General features: G+C 38.9%; 1 protein-coding gene across 4 annotated transcripts in view; it reads left to right on the forward strand.

The window, feature by feature from the left end:
• Positions 1 to 26347, forward strand: part of ALDH1L2 (aldehyde dehydrogenase 1 family member L2) — a 72109-nt gene that overhangs the window by 39355 nt on the left and 6407 nt on the right. For 2 of the 4 annotated variants that reach the window (XM_074402302.1, XM_039472508.2), the window contains 10 exons: positions 925 to 1075; positions 4446 to 4516; positions 4600 to 4705; positions 10686 to 10773; positions 11256 to 11349; positions 12884 to 12983; positions 18065 to 18163; positions 20141 to 20306; positions 21941 to 22046; positions 25969 to 26168. In XM_074402302.1, the coding sequence (XP_074258403.1) occupies positions 925 to 1075; positions 4446 to 4516; positions 4600 to 4705; positions 10686 to 10773; positions 11256 to 11349; positions 12884 to 12983; positions 18065 to 18163; positions 20141 to 20306; positions 21941 to 22046; positions 25969 to 26168 (1181 nt within the window). The remainder of the gene's footprint in view (positions 1 to 924; positions 1076 to 4445; positions 4517 to 4599; positions 4706 to 10685; positions 10774 to 11255; positions 11350 to 12883; positions 12984 to 18064; positions 18164 to 20140; positions 20307 to 21940; positions 22047 to 25968; positions 26169 to 26347) is intronic. The other 2 variants (XM_074402301.1, XM_074402303.1) reach the window with 2 other exon arrangements.

Consider the following 26347-nt stretch of genomic DNA (forward strand, 5'->3'; position numbering starts at 1 on the left):
AAGTCTTTCCTGTGCTGTTCTTGTGAAAGTAAGTCTCACAAGATATGGTTTTATAAAGGGCAGCTCTGCTGCACATGCTCTCTTGCCTGCCACCATGTAAGACATGTCTTTGCTCCTCCTTTGCCTTCCACCATGATTGTAAGGCCTTCCTAGCCCTGTGGATCTGTGAGTCAATTAAACCTATTTCCTTTACAAATTACCCAGTCTCAGGTATGTCTTTATTAGCAGCGTGAGAATGAACTAATACAAGCAAGATCTGGAAGAAAGATTGTGGGAGGGGGATTTCAAGCTGGACTCTAGAGTGGCCCCAAAGGAACAGCTCAGAGAACCACTGCAAATACAGAAGAAAAACAAATAGATGAGTTGAACACAAAAGATGAATTTTTACTGTATCAAAGTCATTATACAGTCCTGCACTTACTTTCCCATAAAACTGAACACCAAACAGAAATCTGTCATAGTGTGTGTAATTCATTCTGTATGTTTCTATCTTGTCTCTTCAGTTAGTGTTAGAAATATTTTTGTGCCAACCAGAAATCCTCAAACGTTCATGGGTTCTCAAAAGGTGTGGGTTACACTCCAGTATCTCCCTGCATATTCATGAACTGTCCACATCCCTACTGTTTTCTATCATCGACCTCCTTGTTTTACCATGACTCAGTCATTGTTCTACTTCTTACACATATTTGAGGCAAGTTGTACACACTTCCAATACCTGCTGCTTCTCCTTTGTAATTCTTGAAACAAATGATTTATGAAATTTTGTTTACTGCTTTCTTCCCTACTGGACCATGATCTCCCTAAGGGCAGAGATCTGATCCATATGTGTTTACCTCTGAATTCTCCATCCTTAGGATACTGTATTCTATGCAACAGAAGCTCAATCAGTACTTGTTGAGTTAATTTCTTTCACTGACTACACAGACTTGCAGATCTACTGGAAGAGAACCAAGAAGAGCTGGCAACCATTGAAGCCCTTGATTCAGGGGCTGTCTATACCTTGGCTCTGAAGACTCACATTGGAATGTCTGTGCAAACATTCAGATATTTTGCTGGCTGGTGTGACAAAATCCAGGTAAGCACAAATGTTATTTGTCCTGAAAGAAAAAGGGACTAACATTGATTAGTTTGTACCAGGCACTGTGTCAGATCCTTTTTTTATGAAGGTTTTTTTTACACCAACATAACAGGGTTGCCTTGGTCCATTTTATGCTGCTATAACAGAATACCTGAGACTAAGTAATTTATAAAGAACAGAAAGTTATTCTCCCACAGTTCTGGAGGCTGGGAAGTCTAAGAAAAAGGTGCCAGCAGGTTTGGCCTCTAGTTTTAAGATGGTGCCTTGTTGCTGCATCCTCTGGAACAGATGAACATTATGTCCTTACCTGGCAGAAGAGTAGAAGAGACTGAACCCAATCCTTCAAGCCCGTTTTTTAATTTTAATTTTAATTTTTTTTTTTTAACTTTTGAGACAGAGTCTCACTCTTGCCTCTCAGGCTGGAATGCAATTGTGCCATCTCAGCTCACCGCAACCTCCGCCTCCTCGTTCAAGCAATTCTTCTGCCTCAGCCTCCTGAGTAGCTGGGATTACAGGCACTTGCCACCATGCCTGGCTAATTTTTGTACTTTTAGTAGAGACGGGGTTTCACCATGTTGGCCAGGCTGGTCTTGAATTGATTCGCCCACGTTGGCCTCCCAAAGTGCTAGGATTACAGGCGTGAGCCACTGCACCCAGCCCCTGCAAACCCTTTTTATAGCAGCGTGATCCATTCATTAAGGTGGACCCCTCATGACCTAAACACCTCCTATTAGGACCCTACCTCCCAACACTGTTGCATTGGGGTTTAAGTTCCCAGCACATAAATTTTGGGGGCCACTTTCAGACCCTAGCCATGGTTGTAACATCTACAGAAAGTAAATGGATAGCTCTTATCCCCTTATTACATGTGAAGAAACAGACGCTTGAGGATGTGGATGCCTTTCCTATAATTCATAGCAAGTAATCCATACAACAAGATTTGAATTCAAGATTTTCTAAATCTAAAGTCTAATGATATTCTTTGCACTTTACTATAATATCTCCTGAGGGTGTTGAATAGTTTTCTAGACATTTTAGAGAAAACTTAGTATCACGTAGGGCTTACAAATTCAAATACCTACAAAGGCCAGAGAGCTACTGTAGACGGTGTAAGCAGACTGAGTATGAGAAAAATTTTGTCTTTGAACATGTGTCCTAAGAGAAATAAATTTCAAAAAAAAATTTTTTTTTTCCTTTGAGATGGAGTCTTGGTCTATCACTCAGGCTGGAGTGCAGTGGTACCATCTCAGCTCACTGCAACCTCTGCCTCCCAGGTTCAAGTGATTCTCCTGCCTCAGCTTCCCAAGTAGCTGGGTTTACAGGTGCCCACCAGCACATTCCGCTAATTTTTGTATTTTTAGTAGAGGCGGGGTTTCACCACGTTGGCCAGGCTGGTCTCAAACTCCTGACCTCAAGTGATTTGCCTACCTCGGCCTCCCAAAGCGCTGGGATTTCAGGCATGAGCCACTGTGCCTGGCAAAAAAACAACAACAAAAAAAACTTTTTCAAAGAAAAATTTTGATAAAAGACACAGGAACAATAAATAAATATTTCATTTTCCTTTTACTATAATAATAGCAAACATGGCGTGATAATGGCAGCGATACTAGCTCCAGCACTGGGGGTACAAAAGGGAAAGGTAGGATCTGTAGCAAACTGCAGTACACATATTCCCCAAAGACTCATAATAATCACTGCGGTACCAGTCATTGGAACAAGCTTCCCAGCAGCAAAAAGAAGGAAGTGAGAAAGGGGGAGTGGTAAAAGGAATTTACAAAGCATTCTTACTTCCCAGTACCTTTTGCTTATATCCCTCCGTGGCCATCTCTATCTGCTAAGGAGACTGGAAAACATCCTATTTCATCTGGGTACGTTGCTGCCACCAATGTTAATGTACAGTCAGATAGACCTGAGTCCAAGTTTCAGCTTTGGCATGTTATCAGCCGATGTTGTTAAAGTTATTTCATCTCTCCAAACCTTACTTTCCTCCTCTATGAAATGGTCACAATAACACATACTTTGCAAGTTACGTTCTGAGGATTGGAAACAAGTATTTGTATGCTACAGGATTAGTCGAGTCTGCAACATAGCAGGTTTGCACAAAAATGAAGTTTTTATTGTGGTTCAGCCACAAAGTCATGCATATATTGATATTTACTGATGGTAGTTCAGATCCATCTCTTATCCCCAGTTATGAAATCCAGATAGCTCTGAAACCCAAAAATTGTTTGATTGGTTCAAACTCATTTGATGTCAAACCCTGACCTGAATGAACATAATCTATTAATAATATTTATTCATATCACCTAGAGTGAATATGCCAATGTTTCAATGAATAAATACTAGTGTGTTTGGTTATGGGAAATCAAACGCAAATACCTTATGTTATCTACTACCCCAGCAAGATTTGGGTAAGATTTCCCAAATCTTGGGAATTTCCCATAATCTTGGGAAATCTTACCCAAATCTTGCTGGGGTAGTAGATAATATAAGGTATATACACTATATAACATTTCTGAAGTCCAAAACATTCTTAATTCCAAAACATAACTGGCTACAAGTATTTTAAGAAATTGTACAATCTATTAGTAGTAGCAATAATATTTTCTGTGGCAAAGCAAATTAATAGCTTTCATTAAAGGATACTATTGTGAATCTGTTAGGATTAACTTGGCCGCATATAATAGTGAATTTAATCCTATTTTTTATCCTATTATTTTTCTCTCACTTTCAAGGAGTCCAAAGACAGGCAGTCAGGACTAGTCTGTGAGATGCAAACTCTTTTCTGCCTTTGTTAGGCCAACTTTAGTACATGTGACCTCCAACCTCAAGGTTGACTCATGGTCTCAAGAAGACCAATGCAGTACCAGCCATTTCAGCAACAGTCTAAACAGGAAGAAGGAGGAAATAGATATGGAGGGAAGAATAAAATAGTTCAGTTAGCCTAGTTTAAATAGCATTCGCCTTCCAATGCCTTGTGCTTGCATCTTCCATTGACCATCCCTAATCTGGAGAATGGGAACCATAGTACTTGATCTGGGCATATTGCTGTCCCCATTATTAATATAGAGATTCTGTTACTAAGGACAGAGGGAAGAGTGGATAATAGGCAGGCAATTCACATTCTCTGCCACGCCAAGCAATTGGGAATGGACTAAATTAGAATTACATTTATTCTACTGTGTTTCATGGTTCTCTTGAGAAACAAATAGCTGTTCCTTCTTTGGCATGGATATAGTTCTTATCAACAAACACTTTTCATATCAGCTAAGAAAAAGTAAGAGAGAAAGACGGAAAATGGATACTTTGAGATGAAATTTACTTATTTAAATCAGTAAAATAAGTATCAACTTTTCTTATTCCTTAGGGTTCTACTATTCCAATTAACCAAGCCCGTCCAAATCGCAATCTGACCTTCACCAAGAAAGAACCACTCGGGTAAGATAAAGGGAGTGCCTCTGAGTGAATCATGAGTTGTGTTATTTGAAACAACTAAGCATGCCGAATTTCTTCCCTTGCAGCGTCTGTGCCATTATTATTCCCTGGAACTACCCGCTGATGATGCTGGCCTGGAAGAGCGCAGCGTGTTTGGCAGCAGGCAACACCTTAGTGCTCAAGCCTGCACAGGTAAGGCACAAAGGGCCAGGTGCAGAATCGCCTCCTCTCTTAGATCCAGTACTTCAAAAAAGTGACATATATTTATATATAGCAAACAAAAATGAGATTATATGGCATTTTTCTCATATATCATGGACAACTTTTCTTATCAGTAAATAGTCACTTTTAATGGCTACCTAATACATTGTATGGAGATGCCACAGTTTAAAACTTTCATCATAATAGAAGCAAGCATAGTGCACATCAGTGAAGTCCATTGACTTCCCACAAACCAATTCAATTCTTGCAGAATGCCAAATGCCCAACAATTAGGGAATTATTTAATTATGAGACATCAAAAAAAGTATTATGCAGGTATTCAAACTGAATTGTCAAAAATACTGTAAAGGCAGAGGTTGCGATGAGCTGAGATCGTGCCACTGCACTCCAGCCTGGGCAACAGAACTTGACCCTGTCTCAAAATATATATATATATATATATATATATATATATATATATATATATATATATATAGTGAAGATGGAAGATGAGGGAAAAGCATGTAAAAGAATGTCTGTAATTGTGGCAACTCTGTAAAAATATATCCAGATGGATAACAAGAAAATACTTTTAAGAAGTAGTTCCGGTAGTTCTCAAAGAATCTTTTAGTGCTACAATAGCTTTTTAAGAAAAAAACACAGCAGCCAAGTTAACACTGGCTGAGCCTTTACTATGTAAAGTACGAAGAAAAATAAACTTCTTCCTTGGGTTTCCGTTATATGCAGGTAACTGTACTAGGTAGCAGGCTTTCTGAGGTGCATAAGTCATGGAGAAAACTTGGACATTATTCTAGATTGTATAATCTGTTACCTGTCAACTCTTTTATTTCTTCTTACAGAACTTAAAAAAAATACAATTTCATTTGGCATAGCTACATGGTCATGTGGCCGTGGCCATTTTGTTTTAATCGCTGAAAATGATTTAATTTGAAAAAGTAGGTATACATGTAAAGTTTTCAAAATTCAAAAGATACAAAGAGGTAAATAGTGAAATGTCTCCCTCCTGTCCTTATTCCCCAGCCAACCGGTTTACCTCCCAGAGACAACCAATGTAATTAACTGGTATCTGTTAGTGGCTTAGATATTCCAGAGATAGTCTCTACATATATATGTGTATATTAAAGAATACGTAGTTTTATATGTATATGTAGAGAGATACATATTATTATATGTAGATATATCTTATTATGTATGTGTATATGTATATATTGCTACTTAATGGGCATAAAGCTTCAATTATTGGCCAGGTGAGGTGGCTCAAGCCTGTAACACCAGCACTTTGGGAGGCCAAGATGGGTAGATCACTTGAGGTTAGGAGTTCGAGAACAGCCTGACCAACATGGTGAAAATCCATCTCTACTGAAAACACAAAAAATTAGCCGGGCATGGTGGCAGGTGTCTGTGATCCCAGCTACTCCAGAGACTGAGGCAGGAGAATTGCTTGAACCCAGGAGGCAGAGGTTGCAGTGAGCAGAGGTTGCGCCATTGCACTCCAGCCTGGACGACAAGAGTGAAACTGCATCTAAAGAAAGGAAAAAAGCCCTTCAATTATGTAAGATGAGTCAGTTCTAGAGGTCCTCTGTACAACGTTGTACCTATAGTTAACAATACTATATTTTGCACTTCAAAATTTGTTAAGAGAGTAGAGCTCAGGCTAAATGTTCTTACCACAATAAAATAAAATTTTTAAAAACACACACAAAAAGTAGCGTTCTATATACTTACCAAAGGAAAAAAATCTATTTTTTTTAGCAGTTTCCATTGTATAGCTAAAACAAATTTTACTTAACCAACCCATAATTATGGATATTCAGATTTTCTCTCCTTTTGCTGTATAAACCATACTAGAGTTAATAACCTTATCAACCTTATAAGTAGAATGCACATGTGCAAGTGTGTTTACAGGATATGTTTCTAATAGCAGAATCCCTCTGAAAAAATACATCTATTTGTGTGATAGATATTGACAACTCCATCCATGGGGGTCATATTAGCGCACCAGCATTGTACAAGAGTGCTGTTTCCCAGTCTTGTTTAATGGGTGCACCATCCATTAAACAGCAAGAAGCTAGTTGAGTGAAGTGAGGAGACAGGTAATGTAGCCCAGTGGAGCTCCACACTGGCTATACATTAGAATCACCTGAAGTTCTCCTTTTAAAATGCTGATATCAGGCCCCACTGGCAGAGATGAGGCCTGATATCAATATTTAAAAAGGAGAGATCTGATTTAATTGGTCTAAGTTGGAGACCATGCATTAGTATTACTTAAAAGCTTCACATTCTCCCAAGGCACAGCAAGGATGGAGAACCAGTAAATGATATCCAGTGAGAGTGCTAATCACTGAAAAATGGCAATGAGTATATAGAATGTCCAAAAATTACAAACATTTCTTGAGTGTATAGCAGTTGCCAGGCAGGTAGTAGTGATGAAGATATCCAAAGTTTCTGTTCCCATGTAAATTACAGTCTGGCTCTATCTGCAATTTAAAACTGGTAGTTTTATAGTTGAAGATCATTTAAAATCTGAGAATGAAAGCCCCAAAGGTGCCATTGTTATGCTGGAGTTTTTTATTTTATTGGATAATATTATGCAATGATGCATTTATAATATGCATTTATAGTATGAATGTCAGGAGGATTGAATTTAGATGATTCTTAAACTGGTTGTCTGCTTTGTTTTATGTGTGAAAGATTCCCTCCTGGCTTCAAACAAATGAAAGCACTGATTTCTATGGCCTAGAGTGGCTGGTCCAGGTGTGACAAGTTCAGACTTTATTAACCTAATATTTAGCAATGATCTACCCTAGCCCAGAACCATACTAGAGGCTTTCTCACATATTATGCAAACATATAATACTACAGAAACACTGAATAGCCAAATGGCAGAAAACCAATATAAATGAAAAGAGTTGTGATAGAGATGAAACCAGTTATTTTATTTATAAATCATATTTTAAAACCTTTATATTCTTAATTTAAAAGAATTATAATTAATTTTGGAGAGTTAGTTTTTAAACATTTTTCTAATTATGATGGTTGCATACCAAAGCATAATAAGATACAATTGGGCTAGGATTATCTTCACCTATACTAGATGCAAATCCACTATTTCAACAGTCCTGATAATTTCAAATGTCTTGGGCCAACTTCTCATCGAGTTAAGTCTACATTGACATTTCACAAACCTCACAATGTGACTGTCATGGACCTGCTACTAGAAGGAGGAAAAGCGGTAGCCGTGCTTCTTTCTTGTTTGCTTGTGGTTGCCTCGTTACTATTATTATTTATTGTGCAGTTTCTCTGCGCATTTTTTGGCCACTTGCTCATTTGATGAAGACAAGGTTAATTGAAATAACAATATAGTCTGTGAACCCATGTAACCAAGCCTGTAAACGTCATCAGAGGGCAATCTTCTGAAAGCAAATGAGCAAGGGAAGGAACCACTGCCACCCTTTTGGACTTGTGAGTGCCTGTTCTTTCCTGGAGCACTGCCCATACCTTTGAGACCCATGACCATATGACCTTCATTCAGACTGTGTGAGAGCACTGTTACCCAGCCATACAGTAAATGTTAGTTATGGTTCATTTATTTCATATCTTTGTCAGCTAAAAGATATAAATGGAAGTTCCACTATTTTCTTCTCACACCTCAATGGATCCTCTTGCACACCTCATTTTTAGAGTCCAAGCTAACCAAGTACTAACTTAAAACTGAATCAATGTTGGCTTTTAAGAGTGTGAAAGTACTGCTTACATTTTGCTTTGGAGATTTGCATTGCTATAACAGATATTTAAGGTCAGACGCATATTATCCCACTTTTTATGTGAGAAAGAAGGGAAAATAAGAAAATATGTATTTGCTGATTTGAATAAAAGGAAACACAGGAAAGATAAGTGGAGACTAGAGACTAACGAAATTGATGATCTATAGAACATGGGAGCTGGAATGGGGTAGAAAGGAGGGTGGGAAAACATTCTCTGAATGGACCATTTGAATAGTCCTGACTTTTGGAAGCATATTCCCCATATTCAATGACAACAAACAAAGAAAAGAAATGTAATCAACACAGATGGGGCAAAAATCCTAAAGTTAAATAGAAACAAAAACAAATTCAGCCATATTTCAAATAAATAACATGACCCCGTTGAAGGGAGTGAGGAAGCATGAACCAAGTCACTTTTGACCAACTTCAGACTATATGTCCTCAGGATAAAGGCAACGCAAAAGAACAACAACAGAAAAACCTAAATCCACCTTGAACTCTCATGAGTAGGCTTTTTTTTTTTGTAGGGACATGGCTTAACATTCTCAAATTACTCTCTCTATGTTTTAGGATTAAGCAAATAAGTAAATATATTGTGGATAACGGGAGCCATGTCTCTCTTTCTTGGAGAAGAGAATCACAAATGTAAAAGGGCAGAAGGTTAGAATCGACCCTGAGATACCAGGTGAAGGTATCCGTGTAAACTCATGGGTTTTAATGTATTTAGATAGCTAAATAAAGAAATGGATATCGTTATATGTGGGATAGATACACACATACATATAAACGTGTGTATGTGTTGTGTATACATACATCTCTTTCCCAGCTCTGTCTGCTAAAAGGGCCTGGAAGAAATGACCCCTCAATAATGTCCAGATATATTGGTTTCTAAATACCATCTTCTCTCAAAGAAACCTGGACTCCTTGGAGAAGTGGCTGAAGTGGGGAAGAATCAGATGAACCTGAAATATTTCATTGGGTTTGAAAGAAATGTAATGCCCAAACAATAATAGGGGTATGTCCGAATGATACAGAGGCCATACTAAAGGGACTCCCACAGCCAAATCTAGAAAAAATGAACATCGAAATCAACAATGATAGTAAACAATGACAACCTGCTGATTATAGTAAGAATCTATGCATTCACATTGATATTAATTACTTAAACAGAAAGGAAAACACTTACGGGGAGAGCCAACTAATACATGTAGAAAGAATGATGCAATTGGAAAATCACCTTTTGGCAACCATCATAATGATTTATGATTACTATCCAGAAATTATCCATGGATACTAAAACTAGTGGATGAAAATTTGAGAAGTATCTCCCCACAAAATAAATGACAATGTATAATACAGTAACTTACAGTGATGAAAGTTGGCAGACTACATTTGCCAAATAGTTAAAACTAACATTTCCAGTACTGGGACTATTCCACAGCATGTGCCTCCTGATGTGATATCCTGAGAAAAGCTCGGCCATCGCTCCAGTAGCATTTGTTGCCAAAAGTGCATAACTTGAATCTAATCATGAGGAAACATCAGACAAATCCAGACAAAGAGACGTTGTATGAAATAACTCACCTGTACTCTTCAAAAATGTCAGTGTAATGAAATAGAAAACACAGAAACTCTCTTAGATCACTGGAGACTACAGACATAACTAAATGTAATGCAGATGTTGGATTTTCTTTTGCTGTAAGACATTATTGGGATAATTGGTGAAATCTGAATATAGTCTGCAAATTACATATTCTATCAGTTAGTCATTTCCTGATTTTGATAATTGTACTATGATTATGTAAAAGAATTTCTTGTTTTATAGAAAATGCACACAGAAGTATTTAGAAGTATGGAGTACGTCTTTACCTTATTCTTAAATGGTTCAGAAAAAGATATCCCTTAAATTTATCTTTAAAAAATAGTTTAGAAAAAAATACATACAGAAAGATAATGCAAACACAATAAAATATTGACTGAGGAATCTGAATGGAAATATATATAAGGAATTCTTATACTATTTTTGCATCTTTTTGTAAGTCTGAAATTATGGCAAAATAAAAAAAAAGATAATGTACAATAAAAAAAAAAATGAGCTCTAGTACAGCTATCAAGGGAAAACTGAGTTCGGGGCTAAAGGGCAGGACGGAGCCTGAAGAAGGTGATTGCTGTCTGCTTCTCTCCAGGTCACACCCTTGACTGCTTTGAAGTTTGCAGAGCTGTCTGTGAAAGCAGGCTTTCCAAAGGGGGTCATCAACATCATTCCGGGCTCAGGTAAGCCACAAATGACCCACTGTGCTGTAACTAATGAATGGTACTGGGGTAGCTGAGTGGCTGTTTTCCCACTAGAGACCTGTCCTGAATTATAACTGTATTAAAATTAAATACAATTTACCGAACTGTTAAGGATGAATATACTTACCACGTGCTAAAATCTTAAAATGGAAATACAGTGGTGGGTGAGTGGCAGTGGGGAGGGGTGTTGTACAGTCATGTAAAATTACCCTAAGATGTTCCATTTTGATTTTCAAAAACTACTCTGGAAGATAAAAATCAGGGATTACCCATCATTAATTTGGGAGTCTAATAATTTCATAAAGGATATTATTTTAGACTTTTACCAGTTTGCACTTAATACAGAAATTTAAAACTAAGGTGCCAGTGAGAGCTTAGAAATCTACTGCAATGAATTTAAAGCCATCTTCACCGTAAGAATTTGAGTATGTTTTAATTCATTTTATTCCCTAATTCTACAGGTGGCATAGCAGGACAACGTCTGTCTGAACATCCTGACATCCGCAAACTGGGTTTCACTGGTTCCACACCTATTGGCAAACAGATCATGAAAAGGTATTGGTTTTAATATGTTGATTCACTGCAGATTCTGTTAAACTAGGTTTCAATTTTTGTTTTAAATAGGGTACTTTTGGAATGAGAAAATCTACATGTAATTTGGAAGAGAAATTTACTTATCACTGCTGAGTACTGAAATATTTGAATGTAACAAAATACTTTCCAAAGCTTTAAAGCCCAGAGTCAATAAAAGCAAAGCTATGTTGAAATTCTACACCCTACTGATAGTTTTAACAATTCAGCACAAAAGAGCTTCTGTATTAAAGCTGTGGCCCAAACTGTTTTTTGAAGTACGGGTAAAAAACCAAAAAGATATATAAACATCAAATTCATATATTTTATATGACAAACCTGGATTATTTATAAAATGGAGTCCCCCAAGCAATATTTTTTAAAACTGAAAGCAATCTAAATGTGCAAAATAAAGCAGTTGTTAAAATATGTCAATGTAATAGAGTACTGTACAGTCATGTTCATAGAGAATTTTAATAACTAAAAAGTATTATTAAAATAATCAATGGAAATAAAGGTAAAGTATAACGCTGTATACATTGGATGATCTCAACTATGTTAAACAAGGCAAAAACTATGGTAGGGCAGACCACGAACAGGTCGTATATCAAAAGGGTAAAAAGCAACGGTCACTGAAGCATGGAATGGAATTTTGTGATTTTTTTCCTTCTGTTTGCATGTTCGGGGAGCTATTTTCAAAATGTTTTAAATAAGAATACTGTATCAAATTTCTTTTTGTAAGAAAGAAAAAATAAACAGCATACTTCATACTTTAAGAAATTGATTACTTTTTCTCCCACTGCTTCAGTAGACTGGTTAGAGGTTTAATTCCTTGCTAGGCCTTTATGTAACCAAAATTCCTAAAGAATTTGAATTTACTTATGATAATCTCTAATCATGTGATCACAACATTTTTGAAAACTTTTTTATCATGGAAAATTTCTAATATATACAAAGCAGAAAAGCAAAATGAATTCTATGTACTCATCGCTCAGCATCAATGGTAATCACCATCCTACCATCTATGTTTTACCTATGAATAAGTTTTCCCTTTTTCTTTCTTTTGTTTTTTAAGAGACAGGGTCTCACACTGTCACCCAGGCTGGAATACAGTGGTGATCACAGCTCACTGCAGCCTCGAATTCCTGGGCTCAGGTGATCCTCTTGCCTCAGCCTCCCAAGTAGCTAGCACTACAGGCACACACCACCATACCTGCCTCATTTTTTAATTTTTTTGCAGAGATGAGGTCTTGCCATGTTGTGCAGGCTGGTCTCAAATTCTGGCCTTAAAGGGTCCTTCTGCCTTGATCTCCCAAAGTGGTGGGATTACAGTTGTGAGTCACTGTGCCTGAATATGTTTCTTAATATTTCTGAGGCTCAATATGTTTTCCATGCCAGGTAGTAACTTAAAGCTTAAAAAGTGTGTGTGGGGGTGGAGTGGGGGGGTGTCAGAGAGAGTGGGAAGAGACAGAGAGAGAGATGTTAACTAAATGCTCATTTCTCATTTATTTTCCTCTAGCTGTGCTGTGAGCAACTTGAAGAAAGTTTCCCTTGAGCTTGGTGGCAAGTCTCCACTTATAATATTTAATGACTGTGAACTTGACAAGGCTGTGCGAATGGTAAGAGTGGGTTAAATTCAAGTAAATATGTGCCTGGGCTGGTGGAGTGGTTCATGCCTGTTATCCCAGCACTTTGGGAGGCTGAGGAGGGTAGATCACCTGAGGTCAGGAGACCCGCCTGGCCAACATGGTGACACCCCGTCTCTACTAAAAATGCAAAAAAATTAGCCAGGTGTGGTGGTGGATGCCTGTAATGGCAGCTACCTGGGAGGCTGAGACAGGAGAATCGCTTGAACCCAGGAGGTGGAGGTTGCACTGAGCTGAGATCACGCCACTGTACTCCAGCCTGAGTGGCAAGAGCGAGACTCTGTCTCAATAACAACAACAAATAGGTGCTTGCGTCTAAAACACCTTTCACCTCCTTCTTTACCAGAGGCCTTAAAATGAGATTTGGTTTTTGTCTAGTCGTAAAATAAAAGCATCTTTTTTATGCTTAGATTCGGAAATACTTAGAGCACTTAGTTTTTAAAAATAATGTCTTCATAATAACCCTACTAAGGTGTTTTTTGAAAGGATGTAAGTCATAGCAGGCATGTAAAAAAGTTCAAAAGATATTCTATTAGGGCTTTCAGCTTCTCCCTCCTTTCCCACAACATCTCATCCCATCAGCTTGAACAGTCCTATTTTTACCTGCTTTGCACATCGAGCTTCTGATAAGGGTTTTAGACACAACAAAGGGTTTCATATTTAACAAGTTAATTGGCAACATCAATTTCCCGGTTTTAGCAATGTACAATGGTTTTTTAAGATGTTATCATAGGGGAGGCCAGGTAAAGGGCACACAGGAACTCTTACACTATTTTTGCAACACCTTGTGAGCCTTAAACTACTTCAAAGTACAAAGGCTAATTTTAAATAAAATACAAAGGTTAAAAAAAAACATTGGCCTAGTTCTTATTCTTCATATCTGAGATAAAGGCATAAAATGAGTCAATGGTTGGCATAGGTTGTGCTAAGCTTTCTTGTAATTCTGGTGGAAATTTATGGTCTTCCCAGTTCTGTACAACTGTCCAGCTATGCACTAAGCAGACTCTGTTCACTGTTCCCCCTAAATGTCATTTTAATGAACACTCATAGTCAAAGCTCATCACGTAAGCAACCCAAAGAGAATGGAGTGGTCTGGGAGTGAAGAAAGGCCATGTGCCCCTGCGCCCAGGGCCTTTGAGTAGACTGTGAGGTTTCAGTGACAGACAATGGCTGGGGTTACACGAACTGACTTCAGGGGTCAGGACTCCCCTGGATGTCTGGATTAGAAATGTATAAGCTTAAAGGGTCTTTGTTTTGGCCGGGCACAGTGGCTCACACCTGTAATTCCAGCGCTTTGGGAGGCCAAGGCAGGTGGGTCATGAGATCAGGAGTTTGAGACCAGCCTGACCAATATGGAGAAGCCCTGTCTCTACTGAAAATACAAAAATTAGCAGGGTGTGGTGGCGCACACCTGTAATCCCAGCTACTCAGGAGGCTGAGGCAGGAGAATCGCTTGAACCTGGAGGCGGAGGTTGCAGTGAGCTGAGATCATGCCACTGCATTCCAGCCTGGGCAACAGAGCGAGACTTAGTCTGGAAAACAAAACAAGAGTCTTTGTTTTAACCATTTAAGAACCCCAAACCCAAGATGGTCAATGTATTTTTGTAATGTTTAAAGGTAAAATGGTGTTTTTTTTTTTTTTTTTTTTTTTTTTAATCGAAAGCAGGATCTTGAACAGATATCTGCACATTCATGTTCACTATGTCATTTTTCTTTTATTATTTTTATTTTTTTTTTAATAAGAAAAAGAATAAAGAAGAGGAAGAAAGAGGAAGAGGGAGAGAGGACGGGGGTATTGCTTTATTGCCCGGGCTAGAATGCAGTCTAAATATGGGTATGCCTATAATTGTCCTTAATAATGGAGATATAAAAGAAAATGAGGGAAGAGAATAACAAACAAGGAGCCAATGAACATTTCGTTTAAACTTCTAAGTTGATATGATGTGGTACTGATCTACGTATTCCTGTATTGGGTGCATGTATATTTAGGATCTTTAGCTCTTCTTGTTGTTGCATTGATCCTTTTATCATTATATAATGTCCTTCGTTGCTTCTTTTGATCTTTGTTGCTTAATTGTAACTTCTGCTTTTTATTTATTTATTTTAGCTCTCTGTTTGGTTGGTAAATCCTTCTCCATCTCTTGTTTTGAGTCTTTGTGTATCCTTGAATGTGAGATGGGTCTGGATGCAGCATACTGATGGGTTTTAGTTTTTTATTCAAATTGCCTGTCTGTCTTTGGATTGGGGGATTTAGTCAATTTAAATTTAGAATCAATAATAATATATGTGAGTTTAATACTGCCATTTAATATTAGCTGGCTATTTTGCCCATTAGTTGATGTAAATTCTTCATTATATTGATGCTCTTTTTGGTATTTTTTTAAGAAAGGCTGATACTGTTTGTTCCTTTCTATGTGTAGTGGTTCTTTCAGAAGCTCTTGTAAAGCAGGCCTGGTGGTGATGAAATCTCTGAGTGCTTGCTTGTTCACAAAAAACTTTATTTTTCCTTCACTTGTGAAGCTTAGTTTGGCTGGATGTGAAATTCTGGGTTGAAAGTTCTTTTCTTTAAGGATGTTGAATATTGGCCCCCACTCTCTTCTGGCTTGTAGGGTTTCTGCTGAGAGATCTGCTGTAAGTCTGATAGGCTTCCCTTTGTGGGTAACCTGACCTTTCTCTCTGGCTGCCCTTAGTATTTTCTCCTTCATTTCAACCCTGGTGAATCTGACGATTATGTGCCTTGGAATTGCTCTTCTTGAGGAATATCTTTGTGGTGTTCTCTGTATTACCTGGAGTTGAATATTATCCTGCCTTACTAGGTTGGGAAAATTTTCCTGAATAATGTCCTGAAGTGTATTTTCCAGCTTGGATTCATTCTCTTCCTCACTTTCAGGTACACCTATCAAGCGTAGATTAGGTCTTTTCACATAGTCCCCTATTTCTTGGAGACTTTGCTCATTCCTTTTTATCCTTTTTTCTCTAGTCTTGTCTTCTTGTTTTATTTCATTGAGTTGGTCTTCGACCTCTGATATCCTTTCTTCTGCTTGATCAATTCGGCTGTTAAAACTTGTGCATACTTCACGTAGTTCTCGTATTATGTTTTTCAGCTCCATCAATTCAGTTATATTCCTCTCTAAATTGTGTATTCTTGCTAACATTTTGTCAAATCTCTTTTCGAAGTTCTTAGTTTCTTTGGATTGGTTTAAAATGAGTTCTTTTAATTCACAGAAGTTTCTCATTATCCACATTTTGAAGCCTGCTTCTGTAATTGGAACACACTCGTTCTCCATCAAGCCTTGTTCCGTTGCTGATGAGGAACTAAGATCCCCTGCTGAGGGAGAGGCGTTCTGATCTTGGGTATTCTCAGCCTTTTTTGGCTGTTTTCTTCCCTTTGTTATAAATTTATCCATCTGTGGTCTTTGTATTTACCGTCTTTGTAACTGGGTTTCTGAGTGGTCGTCCGACTTATTGATTCTCAGCGCCGAAATCTGAGCAACCCACTGCGCTGACTAAATCAGCGGCGTTAAGATTGATGGTGCTTTTCTGACTCTGCACCAAGAACCGACGCTCCGAGGCGCCGGCAAAACCGCCTCGCCGGTCACAAGAGTCGCGCTGGTGGTGACCCGTGGGGCTCCTCCGCTGGGAATCTCCTGGTGCGTGAGCAACAAGAATTCATGTGAAGGTGTGGCATCCTCTCATTCTTTGCGCTTTCACTGGGAGCTACAATCCCGAGCTGCTAGTGATCAGCCATCTTGGATCTCTCTCGTTTAAAGGTAAAATGTATGCACAGGAAAAACATGTTATTTCAAAGCATTCATTGTTATATTTTGTTTTTGAGATGGGATCTCACTATGTTGCCCAGGTAAGTCTTAAACTCCTGGACTAAAGTGATCCTCCTGCCTTGGCCTCCCAAGTGGCTGGAATTACAGGTGTGAGCCACTGTACCCAGCCACATCCATTTTTTTAAAATACAGTCCAGAGAGGTTTCCTGCAGTGAATTAGAAACTGGATTTATAAAAAGGGAAAATGTGCAAAATTCATCAGTCTTCCAAAATCTGTCATTTTTGAGTATCATCATTTCAAAGATTTCTGAAAAATAGTAGTTCTTTCGTGAGGGGGTTAGAGAGGCTTTTTAAATATTTATGATTCATGGCTGGGCATGGGTGGCTTATGCCTGTAATCCCAGCACTTTGGGAGGTCGAGGTAGAAGGATCGCTTTAGCCTCGGGGTTCATGACCAGCCTGGGCAACATGGTGAGACCCTATCTCTACAAAAAAATAAAATAAAATTAGCCCAGTGTGGTAATGTGCACCTGTGGTCCCAGCTACTAGGGGGACTGAGATGGGAAGATCACTTGAGCCCAGGAAGTTGAGGCTGCAATAAGCCATGATCACACCATTGCACTCCAGCCTGGGTGACAGAGAGAGACACTGTCTTAAATAGACAAACAAATAAATAAATAATTTATGATTACACAATCTAATGTAGAGATTTTTAAAAACAAAACTTGGTATATAAGTTATCACATTTAAATTTATAGAATAATCTAGATTTTCTAGGCCAAGGCAGGAGGGTTGCTTGAGCCCACGTGTTGAGACCAGCCTGAGCAACATAGTGAGACCCTGTCTCTAAAATAAATAAAAATTTAAAAATTAGCCGGGTAAGGTGGTGCACACCTGTAGTGCCAGCTACTTGGGAGGCTGGGGTGAGGAGGACAGAGACTCTATCTCTGAAAAATAAACTAAAAAAGAGAATAATCTAGATTTTATTTTAATACCAAATTTGTTTCTGATGGTACATCTTTACTATTACACGTACAATTTTTGAAATGCTCATGGACCAAAAGGGGGAAAGGATAAACAAAATCTCTCAAATCATGCTAAATCAAAACAGAGTGTCTCCAAGCTCTCATCACTAACAAGGCCAAGGGGATTTTCTATGACTTCTCGGTATTGTCTGCTGTCTTCCAAAAACAACTGATTCCCTCTGTGTACAGCTTTATGAGAATCTTGACTCCTCAAGTGATGTCAGCAATGTTTTCTCTTCTCCCGCTGAAGGGCATGGGGGCAGTGTTTTTCAACAAAGGAGAGAACTGTATTGCTGCTGGGCGGTTGTTTGTGGAAGAATCCATCCACGACGAGTTTGTGACAAGAGTGGTGAGGCGCCTTCACATTTACTCTATGAGTTGTTTAGAGATTGCTTTTACTTGAAAAATAATACTTTTGGATTGCTAATGAATTTTCAGGTGGGATAACAGTATTGTGATTATGTTTGAAAAACTCAGTCCCTAGTATTTTTTTTTATAGCTACATACTGGCATACTTACAGATTAAATCATATGATGTCTGAAATTTGCTTCAAAATAATCCAGGAGGACAGGAAGTGAGTAGGGAAATAAATTGGCCAGGAGTTGGTAGTTGTTGAAGCTGGGTGATGCGTACATGGGGTTTCATTATATTATGTGTCTATTTTCACATGTGTTTATGATTTTTTATAGTAAAAAGAGGTTTATATTAAAACCTGATAAAGTATACTGAAGAACTATTATACCTTACTCTACATTTGTATTATATTACATCCTTGACACTTGTGAGAGTTACACTCCTAGACTTTTATAGATCTCTAAATAAGCTATGGGAGATACACCACTAGATCCTTACAAATTCCCAGTTGCAGTTGACATGATAGCATATAATTTCTTCCACTAAAATTAACTAACTAACTAAACAGCCCCAGTACATTGATCACGACTCCATAAATATAGGACTGAAACTCATCTATAGGACTGTTAAGATGAATTATGTGGCTTAAATAAACCTAACTTATACTATGTCATTATGAAAGTAGTATTAATCATGAATGTGCTTATATTTGCAAAACCAGTACCCAGCTATTTTTTTCCCCAGAGCCAATTCTCTATACCCCAACCCACCCAAAAAACAAAGGTATTCTTTCTTTATGAGAATGAGTAACAAGGAAGTCATACAGAGAGGTAGATGGAGGGCAGTGAGGTAGGCAGTGGTTGCCTCCTGAACATCACAGTGTAATTTAATTTTGTGTTTCATTAAAATACAGTCTGCAGCGCTACATATCATAGGCTTTCACAATCAGCCACAACTTGTTGAAATTTCAAACACTGAGACCAGAAATGTCAAGGATTTGTTACATCAACAAGCATGTTTTATACACATGCTGTTTGCATTCATTCGTCAGCAGTACTTCTTGAGCACTTAGTACTAAACACTGCATGCTGGGAATATAAAGGTGAACAAGGCAGACATGGTCCCTGGCCACTCAGAACTTCTCATCCAGTGCAGAACCCTGGGGAAGGCACTAAGAGATTTTGGCCAGGCCTAAATTCAAAGTCATGGACCTCCTGGGTCATGGTTACTCCCATTCTCCTTACCAAATTGGACCTAACATTAGAAGATGCAGAAATAGATTAAGATAACTGAGGAGTACAAGAGGTAATTACAAAGACATGTCAGTGATGAACATTGGGCAGGAAAGATTGTTTTTCATCAGGGCATTCTAGTGAGTCATCTGGCATGGCTATACCATGAGAATTTTATACGGGCAGTCTGCCACATTTGGGGAGGGAAAAAAAAAGATAATGTGAACATTTTAGAAATTATTTTGCCATGAAGAGTGTAAGTACATGATGTTAATAAACATTTCAGAACATCAGTTTGCTCTTCTTAATGGATTAACATTTAGGACAATTTTCATACAGTGTACGTAGCTTATGTTGTGCTAGAAGATAGTGGTTAAGGACTTGGGATTTCAAGTGGAAAACAGTCAACAGTATTTAGTGGTTGTATGTACTTATTTAACCCCTCTAGGCCTCAGTTTCTTCTGGGAGGCTGAGGTGGGAGGATCACTTGAGCTTAGAAGTTCGAGGTTGCAGTGAGCTATGCCATGCCACTGTGATCCACCCTGGATGACAGAGTGAGTGAGACACTATCTCCAAAAGGGAGACAAACAAACCACCTACCTCCAGTGCTACTGTAAAGACTAAATGACAACACATTGATAGACACCTTAGTATAGCACCTACCACATGTTTAGAAATGAAACTCCGTTACTATTGTTATTAACAGTGAATGTGTTTTTATGGACTGGGTAACATACAGGTAGAAGAAATTAAAAAGATGAAAATTGGTGATCCACTTGACAGATCCACTGATCATGGGCCCCAAAATCATAAGGCCCATCTGGAAAAGCTGCTGCAATACTGTGAAACTGGAGTGAAAGAAGGGGCCACTTTGGTGTATGGGGGAAGACAAGTCCAAAGGCCAGGTAAGATCACCTCTGTGGGGGTTTACTGGGTGCCGCCTTCTTCAGTTGCAGTGGACAGCGACAGTCTGAGACCAGCCTGACCAACACGGTGAAACTCCAACTCTACTAAAAATTAGCCCAGTGTGATGGCATGCACCTGTAATCCCAGCTACTGGAGAGGCTGAGGCACGAGAATCACTTTAACCTGGGAGGCAGGTTAAAATGAGCTGAGGAGATTGCAGTGAGCTAAGATCAAGCCGCTGCTCTCCAGCCTGGGCAACAGAGTGAGACTGCCTCAAACAAAACGAAAGGAGAGGCAACTGGATAATGTGTCCCCTGATGGAATAAAATGGGTAATACACAGAATACCTATGAAGTGTTCCTGCCAAAAAAGCTTAAGCTGAGTCTAATTATACCTTTAGGTCAACCTTTATTTTCATAAGAACTACAATAGGAAGGGGGGAAGGAACAGGAAGTTACTTGTTAGTGGGTATAGAGTTTCAGTTTCATAAGCTGAAAATAGTTTTGAAAATGGATGGTGGTGAAGGTTGCACACTATGAATTTCATAACACTGAGCCGTACTGTGAAAGATGGTTAAGATAGTAAATTTTATGTGTATTTTACCACAATAAAAATCATTGGAAAAAAAAGAAATATGAGATAGAGAAACAAAGATCACGCAAAGGAAGCAATGATAAATCCAGAAAGAAAGGGAATGTGTAGAACAACTGACCCAGTCTCTTTAACATGACAGTGGAATAAAAACTAAAGAAACGACAAACTGGAGAAATGTTTTAGAGTAGAAGATCCTTAAGAGCTAGATCTAAACACCAAATACAACGTGTAGAATAATTTGAATCCTAAATCAAACAAACTAACTGTGAAAAAGCTAATTTCTAGATACTAAGGAAAATAAAATATAAACTCGGAATAAAGAATAATTACTGATTTTGTTAACACTATATAGTCGTTACATAAGAAAATACCCTTATTTTTTACAGATTTGTACTGAAATACTTAGGTGTAAGATTATGATATCTGGAATTTGCTCTAAAATATTTCAACAAGGAAAAGATAAATATAGCAGAATACGGATACTTATTTTACCATTCATTATACTGTTTTCTCTACTTTTATATAGGTTTCATATTTCATAATAAAGACATTAAAAAATAATCTGGGGGGCCGGGCGCGGTGGCTCAAGCCTGTAATCCCAGCACTTTGGGAGGCCGAGGCGGGTGGATCACGAGGTCAAGAGATCGAGACCATCCTGGTCAACATGGTGAAATCCCGTCTCTACTAAAAATACAAAAAATTAGCTGGGCATGGTGGCACGTGCCTGTAATCCCAGCTACTCAAGAGGCTGAGGCAGGAGAATTGCCTGAACCCAGGAGGCGGAGGTTGCGGTGAGCTGAGATTGCGCCATTACACTCCAGCCTGGGTAACAAGAGCGAAACTCCGTCTCAAAAAAAAATAAAATAAAAAAATAATAATAATCTGGGCATGCCAACACCAAACAGAGAAATGAAGCTCTTCTTGGTTTTACTAAGCCAGAGGAAAAGAAAAAAATTATAATGTAATGAAGTGAGAGGACTATTAATTGAAAATGACTTAACCTATAGTTGACATTTTTTTCTTTGTTTTTTCCCAAAAGGCTTTTTCATGGAACCAACTGTGTTCACAGATGTGGAAGACCACATGTACCTTGCCAAAGAAGAATCCTTTGGGCCTATTATGGTCATTTCTAAATTCCAAAATGGGTAGGTTCTTCAAACACAATTTTACTTAGGTTTTGACTAGATAACTCATTTTTTCCCCTCTGCCACTGTGCTATATACAGAGCATAAAATTAATGAACATGTAATTTTCTACCATAAGAATAATTAATTAAATAATTAGAAGTTAGGCCGGGCGTGGTGGCTTACGCCTGTAATCCCAGCACTTTGGGAGGCCGAGGGGGTGGATCATGAGGTCAAGAGATCGAGACCATCCTGGTCAACATGGTGAAATCCCGTCTACTAAAAATACAAAAAATTAGCTGGGCATGGTGGCGCGTGCCTGTAATCCCAGCTACTCAGGAAGCTGAGGCAGGAGAATTGCCTGAACCCAGGAGGTGGAGGTTGTGGTGAGCCGAGATTGCGCCATTGCACTCCAGCCTGGGTAACAAGAGCGAAACTCCGTCTCAAAAAAAAAAAAAAAAAAAAATAGAAGTTATGCTTTTGCTAGCCATCGTAGATCATAGCGTATTTTTGCTTCTCAGCTTCAGTGAATGGCCAACATAATGGGCTTTTAGCTGATTGCATTTTAGTTTTTCTGCACTCGGCATTTGAGATGTCTGTGGAACAAAGCAAATAACTGATAAATAACAAAACCAGTTTTCGCATTTACATTCCTAGGGTCGGTGGCATCTGTGAAATCTTATTTCCCCAAAGAAAGAGTGCTGCTGTAACAGGGGACATTGCCCCCCAAAGCTTGATACTCAACTTTTCATAGACATGTTCACAATCATCATATAATCAACTGTAAATGACATGCTGGTTTGTGATACTACATGAAACTTTGCAAAGAGTTCAGCTTATCAAAGACAGCCAAGTGGTAACTGAGCTCATAAAACAATACTTAACAGAGTGGGGTCTCATGGTATACTGCCCAAAATCTTCAGAATGGCTTTAGATGTATTTCAGCCAATGAGAACTTAAAAACAGAATGGACTTCCTTGGTCTTTGATAAATATAATATAAAAGATTTTAGGGGACTATAAGGCTTAGTGAGTAACCTTTTGATACATCCATCCCAAGATGCCTGCTATCCCATTTCTCATTGTACATTCTCCCATAGGATAGTCTTGGTGTTAAATGTGCAGACATTAGAAGTCAAGTTTTAAGGGAATCTACTTGATGAGTCAAAGCCCCTGTCCTTAAGGAGTTTACTGTCTAATAGGGGAGACAGACAAAGAGATGCACACTTAGTCCACAGAGGGTCAGAGGCAGGATGGTGCAGTGGGTCAGAGGACAAACTCTGCCTCCTCCCCTCAGTACGTCTGTGAGCTTGGGCCAATTACTTAACCACTGCACCTCACGCCTGTAATCCCAACACTTTGCAAGGCCACTGTGGGAGGACAGCTTGAGGCCAGGAGTTTGAGATAAGCCTGGGAAACACAGGGAGACCCTGTCTCTACAAAACATTTTTTTTTTTTAATTAGCTGGGTATGGTGGCACGTGCCTGTAGTCCCAGCTACCCGGGAGGCTAGGGTGGGAGGACCACTTAAACCCAAGGAGATGGAGGCTGCAGTGAGCTACGATTGTGCCATTGCACTGCAGCCTAGGTGACAGAGCAATACCTGTTCTCAAAAAATTAAGCAGATGGCAGTAATGTTTTCCTCTTTTTAGCATAGATGGAAAAATTTCAGAACATAAAATGAGTCTCTTGCTTTACATTTAATGAAGTTTTGTGTCTTCCTATAAACATAAGGATATTGTTAGAGTGTTGGAGTCAGCGAATAATACAGAGTATGGTTTGGTAACAGTGTGCACCTCCTTAGGTCATTCTGAGTATTAAAAAGCCAAGTATTTCCTTTTGCTGCTGCCATCAAAATATGCTTGTCATTCCTGTAGACGTAAAGTAAACAATGTGCAATGGAGCTATGCTGTTTCTCAATAGTCCTCAACAAGAAACGGCATAAAACCATCTTTTTCCCTCTAGTCCATTCTATAAATATTTGGGTCCCTACCATGTGCAATGCATCAAGAAGTGTTAGAATTTTAGCAGAGTCCAAGTTCACTCCAGGTTAGGTTCCAGATTTCTTGTGCAAGAAGAATTTCTTGTGCAATTAAAATTTTGGATAGTCAAGATGCCTTTGAAAATCCCTTCATAAGGCACTACATTGAATCCTGTGCAGTCTCTCAGTAAATTCAGCTCAAATTTTCCCTCCAGTTTTGGAACAGATTCTGTGTCTTTGCTGGAGCACCAGATGAAATACCTGGCTTGGCCAGGTGCAGTAGCTCACGCCTATAATCCCAGAACTTTGGGAGGCCAAGGTGGGTGGATCACTTGAGGTCAGGAGTTCAAGACCAGCCTGGCCAACATGGTGAAACCCCGTCTCTACTAAAAACACAAAATTTAGCTGGGTGTGGTGGCATGTTCCTGTAATCCCAGCTACTTGGGAGGCTGAGGCAGGAGAATCGCTTGAACCTGGAAGGCGAAGGTTGCAGTAAGCCGAGATCGTGCCACTGCACTCCAGCCTGGGCGACAGAGTGAGACTCCATCTCAAAAAACAAAGCAAAGCAAAACAAAAACCTGGCTTGTATTTGCTGGCCATGTTGTAGAAAATGTGTGTGTTTTTAAGCATTAGGATCACACTAGAAGAAGGTGACATAAACTATGACAGGCACATCAGAACTGAGAAAAGAGCAGGTTCCTGTCTTCACCTGCTTGGATATGTATACAAATTAAGTCAAAAGCAGGGAAATCATGGGACCTATTTTGTGGAATAAGCACATGTAGTCTGATTCACCTCATTTGATGATGCAACACTATAGTGTAAAGAGATACATGAGACATTATCCCTGCCCTCGGGGAGCTTCTATCTTCTAATTTATGGAGGGCGAACCATTACACAGAAGAGAAGTTAAGCCAGCACTATACAGTTGGTTCTACTTAGAAAAATATGTGCTACCTGATGATAGCTGCCTTTTGTTGAATATGTATTGTGTTCCAGGCATGATTTGTTCATTTCATCCTCATGACAACTAGACAGGTCCTTTTATTATTACTTCCATTTTTCACAATAAGAAATGAAGGCATGGGGAGATGAAGTCATTTACCCACCAGGCAGTCTGGCAGCAGACCCCTCTCACAGAACTACCCTACTCTGCCGCCTTGACAGTGACCCTGGTGGGATCTGAAACGGCTTCAGGCACTGAAGGAGGCTTGAACCTTGAGTGCAAAATCTGAAGAGATGGAAGGAAACAGGGAGGACGCTCTGAAACTCCAAGTAGAAGTGGGGCCCATGGGAGAGGGGAGGAAGTACGGAGATCATGAGTGAGAACCACTGAAGAAGGCTGAATATGACTTTGGGTCAGATTTTTTAAAATATTGGATGACATATATGAAAAATGTGATACTAGACTTGTAATACATTTCTTTGGGACTGTCTTTTAGTGGAAGCCTGAAATTTTTCATTTATAAAAATTTAATCAGTATAATCACAATCATGCTGCTTTTCTAAAAAAAAAAAATAATTTAATCAGGCTGGGCGCAGTGGCTCAGGCCTGTAATCCCAACATTTTCCAAGGCCATGGTTGGGGGATAGCTTGAGGCCAGGAGTTTGAGATCAGTCTGGGCAACACAGGGAGACCCTGTCTCTAGAAATATATATTTTTTTAAATTAGCTGGGCATGGTGGCATGTCCTTGTAGTCCCTGCCACCTGGGAGGCTGAGGTGGGAGGATCACTGGAGCCCCAGCAGATGGAGGCTGCAGTGAGCTGTGATTGTGCCACTGTACTGCAGCCCAGGTGACAAAGCAGTATCTGCTCTCTAAAAACAAAAACAAAAATAAAAATAAATTTAAGCAGATGGCAGTAATGTTTTCCTCTTTCTAGTATAGATGGGAAAATTTTCAGAACATAAAATGAGTCTTTTGCTTTACATTTAATTAAGTTTTATGTCTTCCTAAAAACATAGGGACATCGATGGAGTGTTGCAGCGAGCAAATAATACAGAGTATGGTTTGGCCTCAGGGGTTTTTACAAGAGACATAAACAAAGCTATGTATGTGAGTGAAAAACTAGAAGCAGGAACTGTTTTTATTAACACATACAACAAGACAGATGTGGCGGCCCCATTTGGCGGAGTTAAACAATCTGGCTTTGGAAAAGACTTAGGTACGGCTTTACTTTTCTACTTCACATTCCCTTTATTGTCACATCACAGAAAAATCTGCTCTGTTTCATGACTTGTATACAGTTTTGAGGGGCATTTCCTATATGGCAATTGGATCTAGGTTTACAAGAGTGCTGCTTTTTTAAAATATTAAACATTTCTATTGAACATGCCATACATA

This window comes from Saimiri boliviensis, chromosome 7, assembly GCF_048565385.1.
Source record: "Saimiri boliviensis isolate mSaiBol1 chromosome 7, mSaiBol1.pri, whole genome shotgun sequence".
In the NCBI taxonomy this organism is placed as follows: domain Eukaryota; kingdom Metazoa; phylum Chordata; class Mammalia; order Primates; family Cebidae; genus Saimiri; species Saimiri boliviensis.